General features: G+C 40.1%; 3 protein-coding genes across 5 annotated transcripts in view; 1 reads left to right on the plus strand and 2 right to left on the minus strand.

The window, feature by feature from the left end:
• ate1 (arginyltransferase 1) overlaps positions 1-1,646 on the minus strand; it is a 60,379-nt gene extending 58,733 nt beyond the window's left edge. For all 3 annotated transcript variants that reach the window (XM_083922393.1, XM_083922392.1, XM_083922394.1), the window contains exon 1: positions 1,518-1,646. In XM_083922393.1, the coding sequence (XP_083778519.1) occupies positions 1,518-1,626 (109 nt within the window). In that variant the 5' untranslated portion in view covers positions 1,627-1,646. The remainder of the gene's footprint in view (positions 1-1,517) is intronic.
• An 885-nt stretch (positions 1,647-2,531) lies between these two features.
• LOC310953651 (delta-1-pyrroline-5-carboxylate synthase-like) lies at positions 2,532-10,392 on the minus strand. The gene is made up of 17 exons (XM_083922750.1): positions 10,271-10,392; positions 9,579-9,693; positions 9,302-9,444; positions 8,522-8,671; positions 8,302-8,406; positions 8,061-8,219; positions 7,565-7,655; positions 6,412-6,536; positions 6,166-6,310; positions 6,003-6,076; positions 5,546-5,645; positions 4,970-5,190; positions 4,252-4,389; positions 3,950-4,145; positions 3,614-3,735; positions 3,208-3,490; positions 2,532-3,122 (listed from the first exon to the last, which is right to left on the minus strand). The coding sequence occupies exons 2-17, from the start codon at positions 9,670-9,672 to the stop codon at positions 2,941-2,943; spliced, it is 2,328 nt and encodes a 775-aa protein (XP_083778876.1). The 5' UTR covers positions 9,673-9,693; positions 10,271-10,392; the 3' UTR covers positions 2,532-2,940.
• Positions 10,393-12,084: 1,692 nt separating this feature from the next.
• Positions 12,085-14,242, plus strand: LOC310953944 (tripartite motif-containing protein 14; the record flags this gene model as incomplete). Its single annotated transcript, XM_083923209.1, has 6 exons — positions 12,085-12,681; positions 12,792-12,887; positions 12,976-13,209; positions 13,309-13,331; positions 13,421-13,554; positions 13,644-14,242. The coding sequence occupies 6 exons, from the start codon at positions 12,085-12,087 to the stop codon at positions 14,240-14,242; spliced, it is 1,683 nt and encodes a 560-aa protein (XP_083779335.1).
• Between the last annotated feature and the right edge of the window lie 1,164 nt (positions 14,243-15,406).

Consider the following 15,406-nt stretch of genomic DNA (forward strand, 5'->3'; position numbering starts at 1 on the left):
TCTGAGACCAATCACTCATCGACTGCATTAGGAACTGCCTGAACCCTAATTATAGTGAACCTGTCTGACCCGTGCTCACCTACTCTCAATGACACCCTTCTGTCTCACACAGAAAATCCCTTTCCATCTTCTTACACAGAATTTTATATAGCTTGGTATCTAACCCAGAACTTCTCAAAATGCAGTTACATTGACATTGGTTGCCTTTAAGTGAAAGCCTTTTCCTGGAAGGAATTTTCCTGAAACTGAAAGATTTTTGTGTGTGAATTAACCTCTACCCTAAATGAACCTAACCCAAGCTCCCCTTACATTTCATTACGTATCCAGTTATACAGCAGGCAGTGGGTGGAATCGCTCCTTCCTGGTTAATCGATGTCCAAGACACAAGACTCCAATATAAAGTCTGAGAGCTTTCACGTTTTTTTACTAATGTCTGACTGCCAAATGACAAACTTTTTATTAGTTTTTATAGTAAACATGTAGTTGTGAAAGCCTGATATATATATATATATATATATATATATATATATATCACTGACAAACAGATATGTACACAAAAAAGCATCAAAATAAACAAAAAGGGGAACCATGGCATGAAAATCAGACATGAGAAGAAAATATTAATAGGAGCTAGCATATTTATTTGTCTGATCCATTGGCTATTATCTTTAAGTAACTGGATCAGAGAGAAAGTGTTCCCACTGCAACTGGATGGAATGAAAACACTCTACACTCTCAAACTACAAAATAGGGGTACAATAAATGAGTCGTGAATTGTCTCCTGTTTTAAGCATGTTGTGAAATCTGTCTCATGTTTATGCTGTTGCAGCACTCCACGCATCTTATATTATTGCCTGGTACACCTGGTACACCTGACTCACTGCAGACCTGAGCTCTTCACGCCCTAATATGTAAGTGCACCATATGATTTCCCCAAAGCCACGCAAAGGCCTCTCGTCACAGCACTGACGAAAAGTAAGACAGCTGCACTTTTCCTTGTGAGGGAAACATCCAGCCCTGTTTCCTGCTCTGCCTACCGGTGTTGTGTAGCTCTACACCTCGCTAGCTAGCACGATGCTAGTAGAGATGTTAACATACTGCTAAGCTGCTAATGTTACGTTAGTCTTCTTGAGTAAACATTATTGCCCAACTGAAAAGTAATTCAATAGCCTATTTTAATTATTTTACCTCATTTTATTGTACTAGAGTCTCAGTTTGTTTCCCACGATGAAAGAGCTATAATATGCTAACTGTAAACACTAAAAACCTCCTCCAAGTACCGTTGGGTGAACGCTTCTAACTGTGTGCACTAAGTTAAATATAATTTACTGCTCCTACAGTGTTAGCACAGCGGGTATAACATGGCTTACTCACATTTACTGACATTTGGATTGCAGTGCCAGCATTAGCTAGCCCTATCTCAAAGAGGGCTAACATCAGGTCGTTAGCATAAGCGATTCTGACTGGCATACCGACTAGATACGTTTGTTCGCTACTTAACTAGCTCAGACACTTACCATGAGAAAAGTTCCCTTCATCATTTTTGCAGTAACCACACCGGTAACCGGAATCCCCGCCGAAATATTCCACTATAGTGTAAGATTTGTTCCCTGCCATCTTTAACATAGGGTCGGATGACAGCTGAGTTTGCCCGGTGTTGGGCTGGTATGGCCGGATGTCAAGCCCCGCCCACCGTATTACGTCATCAGTGCTGGTCAATAAAATACGTGGTTAACTTTTTTATTTTGCTGGAGACATTTTCATTCATAACTAAAGATTCTTAGGTTCTCAGCCCATATTTCCCTTTTAGTGGAATAATTCAATGAAATCCCTTTCCCCAATAGATAATGAAAAAACAGATTTATAGACTGTTACAAGAATGTATTTGATGAACCTCCTTGAAGTCATATCAGTTAATTTATCCTCTACTTATTCTTATTGTATAATGAATTTACCCTTTTTGTGTTGTGATTTACTGTATCCTATTACAATTTGTCAGTTTGTGTTGTATGCATGTATGTCTTGTGCGTATATATTCTTAGTGATTTATTCTGCTCTCTGAAAATGGATTGTGAATTTGTATGTCTGATTGTAATTTATGAATTAAAAAAGGGGGAGTTTTGAAAATGTTGGGAAGCTGTTGTAGAGATGTTTGTTTAATAACAATACCTGAATCTTCAAGATCGAAATGAACCGCTGTATTGTTCACGTCTCATTATTTTGCAGCAATGACATTGGTGATTTTACGTTCCCCTTGCAAACAATACGTGCAAGGGTCAATATTTAGTAGTAGAGTAGAACATTGTTACATAACTGTTAATGTTAGCCTTACTAAATATTCAAAAGCTCAATTACATTAATACAATTATGGGATAAGTTAAATAAGCATATACACTAAATGAATGAATAAACCAGGACTATTATGACGCAGATTTTTTTCAGTATAAAGTCTGTGGCAGATGAAACACAAAATCATGGGTAAAGAACTGTACAGTATATTTATTAAATCATTGATAAAAGAGGAAGGACAGCAAAATAAATCTCAACCAAGATCCAGCACAAATAACACTAACCAGTTTATTACAAAAAAGGCCAAGGGAGAGTTTTGTACATAGAAAAATAAGTTAGAAAATCACAGCTGGGCCAATGATTTATTTTTCTACCATTATAAAAATGATCTTACAGAGGAACAGGCTGGGTCTGTGTATACTTTGTGTCATATATTTTTTACCAGTCTTGTTACAATTTGTCACTGTATGCACAGGTTGTCCAGTAAAAGTAGCCTCTGCTCTGCATGAAAGTTTCCTGCATCAACATAGTGGATTTATACAAGTGATGAAGCGGAAGCTAAAAAGTGCTACTAGCAGACACAAACCTTTAAATAACTCTGGATAGGCATCAGTTATCTTCACTCCAGTTGATGGCTCTTTGGTTGGACACCTAACTAAAGCTCCCCTGAGGGACAGGGATGTTTTCATGAAGGTATTTCATACTGCCTTGCTCTGAGAAGTCAGCCACAGTGTGCCCTTCCCCTCGAAGGACCCATTTGGTAGTCAGAAGCCCCTCTAAACCCACTGGGCCTCGGGCATGTATCCGTGCTGTACTGATGCCAACCTCAGCTCCTGCAAAACAATTACCGTAAAATGATTTTTTCCAAGACAGTGATAGGTTAGATCCATTTTCAACCATGCTTGACACCGTACATACCTAGACCAAAGCGATAGCCATCTGCAAAGCGAGAGCTGGAATTCCAGAACACACAGGCGCTGTCCACCTGCTGTAGAAACTGCTCGGCTGTCTCTTCATTTTCTGTAACGATGACATCAGTGTGGGAGCTACCGTATTTATGGATGTGGTCCACAGCTTCCTGCATGCTGTCAACCACCTCAATGCAGCACTCCAGGTCCCCATACTCTGTCCTCAGAGACTTCACCTCGGATGGGCTGAAAGTTAAGTAGGATGCAAACCGGGGGCCTGCATGGATCATCACCTGAGAGAAAGCGATTGCACAATGATTTATTAACAGAATAATGGAATGATCGGTCAAAAATAAACAAAAACACTGTACTGAATCAACTGACTCTCTACAGAAAGTTTGTTGCATGTTTCTTACCTGCTCTGTTCTCAGCATATCAATGATCTGGTCAAACATGGGAGTTCGCAGCAAATCCCTGTGTATAAGGAGGGTTTCCATGGCATTGCAGGCAGCAGGGTAGTCACATTTTGAGTCCCTGACTGGAATGAAACATAAGTTAGTACATTTATATTCATTTAGCAGATCTGTGTTCCCCCAACAAGTTAATAACTCCTGGGCACCATGTAAATAAAATCAATTATACCTGCTAAAATTGCAAAATATATATTTAAAAAAAACCACGGTGACTTAACCATAGCAGAAATGCCAACAACATCAACATTTTCTCCACAGGCACACACAGGGACCACATACCAATATCAATAGCTTTGTCTATGCTGGCATCGCTGTCTATGTAGACGTGACAGACGCCCTCACTGTGGCCAAGTACAGGAATACCCTTCGCTGCCCTTTGGATGTCTCGGACGAGCTGGGACGAGCCCCTTGGAATGATCAGGTCGATCAACTTGTCTAGTCTGCACAGATCCTCAACTTCTTCACGTGTGCTCACCTACACATCAAAGTAAAGTTTGTAATGTCACAGGATATCTGCGATAATATTGTTATTGTGTAAAAACTCAAACTTTGTTTCAATAATGCAAGGTTTTCTGTTTTACCAGTTGAATGGCATCTGCAACTCCATGAATGGAAAGTGCTTCCTGAGTGAGTTGATGTAGAATTCTATTGGTGTTGGAAGCTTCTTTACCCCCCTTCAGTAGCAAAGCATTTCCACTGGCAATAGCCAAAGCGGACACCTGGAACAAAGAATTGAATACATTAAAATGTATGACTATGAAAGTTTCATGACTGAGATGCACAAACTCACAGACCAGCAGTGGATGGTGATAAAGGGCACACTAACACTGATTAGTTGATGATTCGTACCGTACTTTAGTGCAAATGTTCCCGCTCCCTTTTTCCCCGCGGCCCAGGCCCGCTTGCACTCACATTACTTGAAATGATCCAAGCCACGGCTCGATTCCTTCTTGCTTAAACGTCATCACCCCTCTGAGGTTTTGTTTTGTCCGACTGTTTTTTAATATTTTTATCGGACCAAATTTGCAGTAAACACTCCACCTCCGCATCAGACCACTGCGTCCTAATCGGCGCCTTCTTTTTAAATGTCTGTTGCGGGAAACAGTCGTATATAAATAGACGTCAGGACTGCCGTCAATACTTGCGCTCATGCCCGTACACGTGCATCCATGCTTTACAAAAGCCCTACCTCTCTCAATCTGGCCGTGCCTGAGCGCAAAGCAGTGTGCTTGGGCACGGTATCAATGGACAGTGTGAGTAGATCCTAAGTCTACAGGCTCAGTGTTGGGGTTGACTGACCTGTGGGAGACAATCAGGACGTGACTCAAAGATGACCAGCAGGACACCGATGGGGACAGTGATCTGTTCCAGCTCTAGGTTATTGGCCACCCTGGTCCTCCTCAGCACCCGTCCCACGCTGTCCCTAGAGGACACAGCAAGCTGACGGAGGCCAATGGCAAGGCTGTTCAGCTTAGCAGTTGACAAACTCAGACGGTCAATCATAGGCTGGGATAGACGACCTATAAGGAAATTAAATAAATGAATAAAGACACTTTTTTTTCTTACTTTCAGCAACCAGAGGCATTGTAAATCAGGAGTGAGAACTACAGTCTCCCTACTCACTATGCTATGCTTTTCAACAACTCAGTGCACGTGATGACTCATGCCAAACTTATAAAGTACTATGCATTCAAAAGCCCCTTACTGACAGCATGGTTGAAAAAATAATTCTACCCAATGCTGACAACCAGGTGATTCAAGCCTCCTTCATTTGCCAGTTCCCCTAAGTGGAAGTGCTACAGATGAGTGATAACCACTGGCAGAGCATTGCGTTAGAGTCAGAAGATGATCAGTCTTCAGTCTGTGCTTCTGTACCGGATGATGTTGCTAAATCCATGTCCCTCTTGTTGGCAGTGAGAATCTCTTCTTTCTTCTCTGTAAGCAGCTCAGCAAGACTGCAGATGATCTCCCCCCTCTGGAGAAACAAATACAATATGATTAACAAATACTTAATCATATCAAGAGCAATAACTACCAGTACACTGGAAAAGTTAATGAGTTTGACCACCTCTTGCATTCTGTGATAATTCACTTTTAGCCCCTATTTTAGTGTTTATTATGTTTATATGCAGAGTGCTAACCAAGACACGCCCTCTGCATATTGTAATCTTGTCATTAAAATTTATTTAGAAATTATATAATAGGATCAATATACTGTATTTAGGGAACTTAACCTAAACATTTATGACTTGTTGATTAAATCTTAATACATTAGTGCTAAATAATTAGCAATTTTTAAAACCAGACCACACTGACACAGCAGGAAACTCGCCTGTTCGGGGTCCAGGGAGGCCAGAGACCTGCCTGCATGCCGGGCCATCTCGGTCTGCTGCTCCACAGTTGGACCTGGTGGTGTCAATAACACACACATCATATATAATAGAAAAACACAAAAGGTGGGTAAAATTTTCTTTCCAGTTTGTTTTACTCAGTACCTGCAGGTTTCACTTCAGAGAAGAAGGTGCCAACTTTCTTCCCCTCCACAATGTCTGTGATGACGTGGCCTGTGACTTTAGGATGTGTGCCGTTGGCAATGACAACGGACGTCCCACCCTGTAGTGCCCAAAGGGCGGCTTTCACCTGATTCAGACAACATGATTGAGTAAAATGCAACTTTTTCATCATCCAGCCAACACAGTTCTGTTTACACTCCGAGATAAAATATCGACTATCATGCTGACCTTAGCTTCCATGCCGCCAATGCCGACCCTGGACTTAGTGCCGTACGTGATTGACTGCTGGTCTCCAGGATAGAATATATCAATAAGCTTGGCATCATCTTTTCCTGGGGGACTGTTGTATACGCCTGTGGAATATTATTATTTTTAATACTTCACAGAACCAAAGCAGTCACATTGGTATTGATATATTTTGACCAAGAGGCATGACAAAAAACGGAAAGTTTCTAATAACAGATTACAACACAGTGACAGCAGAATATTGCTGAAATGATAAGCTGATTAATAACAATTTTCATTTAGTGTTGCAAAGATTAATCAACTTAATCATTAATAATCAAGATAAGACAACTTTTCAATTTATCACCAAATATTTGGATAAACGATTTGAGTAATTTTGTAATAAAAAATAAAAGTCAAAATTCTCAAAACAAGACATTTGAGGACTTCATCCTGGGCTTTGGGAAACACAGATCCACATTTTTTATCCTTTTATACACCACACAATTAATCGATCAGAAATATTTGATAGTTGCAGCCTATGTTGATTGCTGATTAACTGCTTAAAGTGGTCCCCAGATTTAGTATTACACTTTTGTAAAGTTTGAGGGGTTCACAAGAGACAAATCAAAGCAGCTGATTTAGTCTCTAGTATGGAAAAGCTTCAGAAACGCTGTATCCTATATTCCCTAGAACGTACAGTAACTCGTAACTAGTAACTTGCATTAGCCCCTTCTAGTTTGTAGAACAGGCTTTCTGTTAACAAGCCCCGGGGGCCCGCCAAGAAAACCTTCTTCTTTGTTTTAACTCTGGAAAGGTCCTCCTGATTCCTCGTGACAAGTAAACTGAACTTCATGTGTATCCTTTTTATTATGTACAATTACCAAGTAATTGTTTCTGTTTCTGAAATATAAAACAGAAATAATCTCTATATCATTGTAAACTAAATAGCTATGGTGTTTTTATGGTTGTTGACAAAATTACCTATTTTCAGAGATCACCTTGGGTTTGTGGTAACTTAAGATGTGTATGATTTGTTTGATTGACGATAAAAACAAGTTACAGACCTTTAGAAACATTCAATAATACATAAAAAATACTAATATAATATATATACTAATATAATCATCTAATTAATGGTCATTTCTGTACCTACCTGTAACATCAGACAGGGCAATGAGGAGGTCTGCTTTCATTTCCACAGCCAGTCGAGCAGCCAAGCTATCATTATCTTTGATGCTTATTACCTGAAATACAAACAGAAATCCCATTAAGCCAAAGGGAAATCACTATATCTCACATTTTGTGACTAACAGCTTATCAGTTGCTACCATGCAACGAAAGCCTCCCAGTCCCATTCAGATGCAAAACAAACAACATATGTTCACCTCTTCCCAAAAGGACCAAACACGAGCAGCTCCGTTCACAATAAAATGGCAGAATATAAGACCAGCACACTTTGAATTAGTAGACAGCATGTAAAGCAGCCTTTAAAATTAAAACCATGTGTCCAACAGGTTATAAGACAATGAAGGTGGAAATGTTAGAGAAAGGAAACATACGTCTGTCATTTATGCATGATTAAAGCAATCTACAGTCACAATTCTGGACCACATGTAGCACTCCCAACATGCCCTTCACACAGTACCCACATTTACCCCCTGCAGGTCACTGTTGGGAACAGGGGGCGGAACAACAGCATCATTGGTGTTGATGATAGGAACGATGTTCATGCGCAGGAGTTCATAGAGTGTGCTGTTCAGGTTGCGACGCTTCTGCTCATCATGAAAGTCCAGGTTGGTGACCAGAATCTACAGAAGTGGACAGAAATGTAGACAATTAAGTGAAATTAACTCTCAGCATTTTATTCTGTGAGAGAAGTGGAGTACATACTTGTGCAGTGCAGGTGCTGTACTGGGTGAACATAGCTTCATACAATGCCATCAGACCGCTCTGTCCAGCAGCTGCACACGCCCTTGCCTCTAAAACTGGAAGTGACTGGAAAACAGAGATGTCAATAAAGCTACAAACTTCAAAAGATTCTAGATATCTAATATTTAGGCATTTCTCAAAGAGAGGGCTAAAATGTCCAGAATTCAAGATTATTCTTCACCATTTCTTTCAGTTGGTTCTGTCCAGAATGTAAGGCCTGTCTGACGCTCTGAGACAGGAGGATCTCATGTCTCAGTCTCTGCTTCCCAAACGCCACAGCACCACTGGTGACGATCATCATCTCCCTGCCTTGATTCTGTAGCATGGCCACCTGATAGGACACACAAAGGCTATAACGTTCAAGTTCATCTTTCACAGAAGAGATCATTCCTAAGTCTTAGGGCTGGACATTATATCAATATTGTAATATGAGACCTGATATCGTCTTAGATTTTGAATATCGTAATATGTCATGAGTGTCATCTTTTCCTGGTTACAAAGCTGCAATGCAGTAAAGTTCTGTAATTTTTCGGGGCTCAAAAGTAACAGCTGCGAAGATGTTTGATTTTCTCCATATTCCCCAGCCCTACTACATCCACACTAATATGTTTGTTTTAAAATGCAAAACTACTACTACACACTACTTAAGCCCCTAAAACAGAGATGTTTGGAAACACTGTTGAGCCCGTTTTGGTCTTATAAACTGCTGGATTGCTTTTGAGTCTGGACAAGTGAAAACAGAGACTTTTGGAAACAATGAAGCAGAGACCCACATTCGCTTCCTAATTTGATCTTCTCATGAGTCACTGTGAGTCTGTCTTATCATTTAGGTTTGAAAACACCATTTAAAATTATTTAGCTGTAGTGTAGACGTAAACTAAGTATTCCTCAAGACCCATATACAGAAATATTGTGTTCACACACTCTCTTGTCTGTATCAACAATATTAATGTGGTGTTACCTGCTCCACTATTGAGGCCAGTCGTCCCAGTGCCAGACCGCACTCATCACGTGTCACCACAGCACTTCCCAGCTTCACTATAATACGCTTGGCATGCTTTAACTCACTGCGGTGGGCAAAAGACTTGCCATGGGGACGAGGAACTGCAGAGAATAACAACGTCATTTTTTTATTACACATCGTCATCTAAGAGCATATCATAGCATACAGATCATAGAGATGGTGAGAATTGTATTCAGGTCAGGTGTAACAACGCAGGTGGCATGTTACTACTTACATTTGGAGGAATACGCTCTGATCGAGACTGGGCAGACATTAGACTGCCTGATTCTGGATGGCAGGCGAGGGCACGCAGCCAGTCTGGCAAACATGGCACTTACACTTGAGGAAGGCTGTGATGAATATATAAACCGGTGTCAGGTTACTCTAACAGTGCAATAACCTCATCTGAGATAAGCAGCATTTGGATATGATAAACAGGCTGTGTGGTTGACTATTTACAAACCATAATTAAAATGTAATGATAAAAGATAACAAAATCAACTAACAATATCCATTTGAAAACAGTCAAACTTGATAGCTTTACATCATCTACCATGAGGTCATCAGCATTGCGTTGATACTTGAACCTGACACACTGACCCAGTATAGATGATATTGTTTTGATTTGTTGCATTACACCATAGCATTAGACATATTAGCCAAAGGCTATAAAGTCCAGGGGTTAGGTGCTGTTCATACCATTAAACTCTAACATATGTGCAGTCACTGGAGTGTGCAAGCCTTATTCGTTAGGCTAACATATTGTAGCTAAGTGTCTAGCTAGTGTTTCTGCTGTCAAAACGTACTAGGGGCTAGCTGACGTTAGCTAGCATTAGCTATTATGAGCCACCTCATTGCAAAGCTTAGCGGCTATTTTCGACTAACTTCATTGGGAAGGAAGAAAAGGTGTAACTAATGACTCCTTACCTGACGGTGTGAAAATGTAGGAAACCCACTACAACTACACTTGAGAGTGCACTGCAGGAGACACGTAGTCAGCAGGACTGGAGGTGCCTCGCTGCCACATCAACAGCCCACGTTGGTTTGGTAGCGCCGCAATTGAGCTATGCACGAACAACGTGTGCGTAGGATATCTGGATAGTCAGCAATGGATATAAGTAAACCAGTCCTTACGTACGCAGAAGTACTACTGTTGATGGGTGGCTACTTGGGATACTTACGTAGCTGTGGGAAGTACAAGGAAAGGGGACGAGGGTAAAAAAGTACAATAGAGGGTTCTTGTACTTTACTTAAGTAATTTTATTTTTATCAATTTTATACTTGTACTCAATTATATTTTAGAGGAAATATTGAACTATTTACTCCACTATATTTATTTGTTAACATTAGTTACTAGTTACTTTGCAGATTATGTTTATTACAGCATATTATCAGCAAATTAAATAACATTCATTTTTACGGATTAAGTTACACTGCAGTATGTAAAGCAAATAAAATGAGCCCCACCTTTATCATCTGCAACATTAAAGTGATATTAACATTAATATATCAATAATTATAATCTAATACTCAACAACGAGCCATTCTGCATACTGATTACATTTACTTTTTGCACTTTAAGTACATACTTTTGTATTTTTATTTCTACAGTGTGGTATTACTACTTTTACTTGAGTAAAAGCTCGGAGTACTTCTTCCAACACTGGTAAAAATACACAGCACTGGCAGTTCATATTGGAAATATAGTTTCTGCTTTTGTTAACAAACAAATGACAACACTAATCATAAATACCCAAACAAAAATAATTTTTGATTTACATTATAGGCTACATGTTTTAAAATGAAGATATTAATGCAGTTATACCTTAAAAACTTGCTCTTAGAAAATTAAATCAGACACCTCTAAAGAATTTAATTCAGTGTCTTAGTGAGCTCACAAAGACAAAGAAGCACATAATTCATAAGTATAAACAGATAAGGGTAATATTCATACCCATAAAATAATCATACAAGCCTAAAACAAATGTATTTAATATCCAACACATAAGAACCATATATATAATGTTGAACGCAATCGCGCACTGTTGACTAGTCTGTTTATTTATCACGTTTTGTGTTTTACTGTCACTTGCCCCTTTTCACTGTTTTTTGCTCATTTTAACTGTTTTACTGTGTACATAGACTATTATAATATTTTGTATTTTGCATCTGTTATAGATGCTTTTGTTCTTTGCACTATCCTCTTTTGCAGCTTTTACCCTGTAAATGTCCCCACTGTGGAACTAATAAAGGATTATCTTATCTTATCTTATCTTATCTCATCTTATCTTATCTTATAAAACACCATCTAACAACCCACTAGATGAATTGCATTAAAAGATGTCAGCCCTGTTGAACAATTATTTAACCTGCTGTCTGGACTGTAGTGAGTCCAGAATATTTTGTGAAATTACTCAACACAGTCAATAATTGATTTTCACACTAAAATGAATTTGTTTTGTTTGATTGAATTTAAATAGTGCTGCATTTATAGCAAATAATTGTTCATATAATCCAATTGATCCAGTTTGTTGGAAATGTGCCATTCAATTGTGTGTGGTCTCCTGAGAGTCAATGGCTTGAATAAACTAGTGGAAGCTATCATCTCATTCATTTAGTAATCTGACACTGAGGCACATGAGTGGCTTGTGCATGCCAACAGGGTCCTGTGAAACATTAATGAGCAGAAAGGCCAGGATCACAGTACACTCTGAGCTGCCGTAACAGGTGCACGTAAAGCTATGGGGACTGTTGAGGAAACTTTAAAGTGTCCTGTCTGCCAGGACTTCTTCACAGATCCTGTGTCACTGCCATGCGGACATGACTTCTGCCTCACCTGTATCCAGGCTGTCTGGGAAACAGAGGGGTCGGCAAAGGGTCCTTTCTTCTGTCCAGAATGTCAGATATTCCTCCCCTCTGACCTCAATCTGCAGGTAAACACCAGCCTTCAGACCAAAATAAAGGATTTCAGCACTAACAGGCCGTCAACAACAGCGCTACAGACAGCGACACCAGGCAGGGCAACCAAATCATCTTCAACTATCCAATGTGACCACTGCATAGAGACACTATCGGTGGCCGTAAAGACCTGTCTGACCTGTGATGCCTCACTGTGCCAGGCTCACACCCTGATGCACCAGCAGAGGTCTGCTCTGAGGGATCACACAGTTGTGGAGGTGACGGGTGATCCGCTATCTCTGAAGTGCAGGGAACACCGGGATGAGCTCAAGCTCTTCTGTATGGAGGAAAGGGTCCCTGTGTGCTGTCTGTGTGTCCTGGTTGGCATGCACAAGAACCACAAAGCGTTTCAGCTCAATGAAGCCTGCACAGACTTCAAGGTGAATATTTGTAGAGTTGGCTAGTGTGTTTATTTCCTTGCAAATATTGTGATTATTTTTCTCTGTCAGGGCATTTATATTATAAAGGCATATTGTATTTCTGTCTTTAGAGCATGTTAGAGACCAGTATGAACCAATTGCTGAAGAGGAGAAGTGAAGCAGAGCATGCCATCAGGGACTTGGAGTCAATGTATTCACAAACAGTGGTACAGTCAATGTGAAATACCCCCTATTAGACATTTATTGTTTTATTTGCAAAATCACCAATCTAAATAATGTATATGTTTTATATAGAAGTCAGCTGCAGATTTCAGAGAGAGAATCTCAGACAAGTACAGCAGGATCCACGTCGTGCTGGATGGTGATGAGCGTCTGATGATGCAGATTATAGATGCAGAGGAGACATACATGACAGAGTGGCTGGAGGCCCAGAGGGGAATCATGGAGGCTCAGATCAAAGAGATAGACAGCCTCAGAGCCTCCAGCAAATCCCTCCTCCAAGAAACAAATGAGCTGCGATTCCTACAGGTAGGTTACCTATAAGGTATGAGAGTCTTGTACAAAGCTAAAACGTTTACTCCGATGGCAGTACCTATAGTAGTTACATGATCTGTTTATGTTCAACAGCAAATCACAGCACATAATATTTGGTGAGTATATCGTCCCATCGTTTTCTCCATCCTAATTGCCTTCTTTTGTATCATTTTTGCCTTCTAACGGTTTTCAGTTTTTATTGTAGCAACCCTTTGGATTTAGCACCAATCCAGGAAGTAGACAAAGCTCTGTGTGACCTTGAGAAGCTGAGAACAGTAGAGAGGCTGGTGGATGACCTCTCATTGGCTCTGTCCCAACACTTTCCACGAATTTGGTCATGTTAGTATAGAATCCAATACATCGCAATCTCATATCAAACCCAGCTATCTCTGTAGTTGTGTACTGAACGTAGATGTTTTTATTTGCAGATTTAAGTTCTCCCACTCTGGACTCAGAGTCAGCCCATCCAAATCTGGAAATATCCCAGGACAGGAAACAAGTGTACTGGAGAAGGCAGCCTGTCAGTGAAGCTCTGAGCCCTCAGCCATATGACTCCCAGTACAGCGTCCTGGCTCAGGAGAGTCTTACTACTGGCCGGCACTACTGGGAGGTCATTGTCCAGGAGAAACCTTACTGGCTAATGGGTGTGACCACAGGGACATTCGATAAAAAAGATGTTCCAAGCCAGAGTTCCTCCAACCTGGGTGTGAACAACACATCCTGGTGCATCTACCATGGAGATGGGAAGTATCTTGCATGCCATGATACCCAGGAGAAGCAGCTGTCAGTGGGAAAAAGAATTAGAAAGCTGGGCATACTGGCAAATCTCCAGAAGGGGGAGCTGTCATTCTACGATGCTGATGCTATGACCCTGCTTCACTCTTTCTGTTTGCAGTGCACAGAGCCTCTCTACCCCATGTTTAACCCATGCATCGATATGAATGGACTGAACACACAGCCGCTTACTATGTTTTGGATTGAGGACCCCTGGGATTGGCACGTACACACAAATGAAGCCAAAGGGTAAACTTGGAGGACAACCTTAAATGACTGTATTTTTCAGTCATCAGATTCACTGAGCAATCTCTACTTTTGTTGTTCTCTACTGTAGAATGTGAACATAATGTGGTCCCACTGCCTGGATCTGTCCAAGGTAAAACTAAAACTATGATCAAGGTATTTACCTACCTCTGTATTTAAGAGAAGTTATTGCTACAGCTGATATAGATGATGAACATATCATTACCATCAGCACTAGGAGAGAGAGCAAGGTTCAAAATATTGTATTACGGTGTTCTGATACATTATTGTCAACCTATAATGCTGATGTTTTATATAAATCTGTTAAGTAAGATATTTTAACTTGGTTTGTTTATAGTTATATAGGCGCTACTATATCTTTTCAGTGTCGTATACAGTAAATATTTCATCAAGTGGTATCAGGTGCATCCTCGAACAGAACTTTTGTTCTCTCTATTCGGTTGGCAGCTTAGCAGCTCTCATGTTTGACTTGATGTAGTTCAGGAAGTAAATGACCCATGCTTAAACTACTGGCTCGTTCTTTGTACTATTATCACTTCAGCTCACCAGACCATGGAGGACATGCATGCCTTCGCTCTCACATATCAGTGGCACTATAAAGTTGCTGCCCTGCAGCACACAAAATACCCAGTGAAGACAATCATCTGTCACTCAGGACATTTTTATAGATTTAAAGGTCCCATATTAAACTCATTTTCAGATTCATACTTACTTTTTGGGTTTCTACTGTTTCTAAATTGTTTACATCTTTCAATGTCCAAAAAACACTTTTTTTTTCATACTGGTCCTTTTAAATATACTTCTATACACTCTATCTGAAATGCTCCATTTTAGACCCTGTCTCTCCGGAAAAAGGCCCACTCTGCTCTGATTTATCGCCGTTTGCAGATCTTCTGCTTCTGTGCTCTCAGCACCAGTACCTTTTGTTGTGGTTTATAGTTGTGACATCACAACCATATGGAAGTTCTGACTGCTTCTTACAGGCAGAGTCTGCATTTGAGAATGTTGATACTTGATTCACAGTATATATGTAGTGCCTTGCTTTATAATTTAAAAAAGACGTGGAACTATTACTTTTAAAAAATAGTATCATTCAAATCTAATGCCTTTTTCTTTTCCACACATGTTATTTTTAATGTAAGGTTTTAGA

Source organism: Echiichthys vipera, assembly GCF_963691815.1.
Source record: "Echiichthys vipera genome assembly, chromosome: 11".
NCBI lineage: Eukaryota > Metazoa > Chordata > Actinopteri > Perciformes > Trachinidae > Echiichthys > Echiichthys vipera.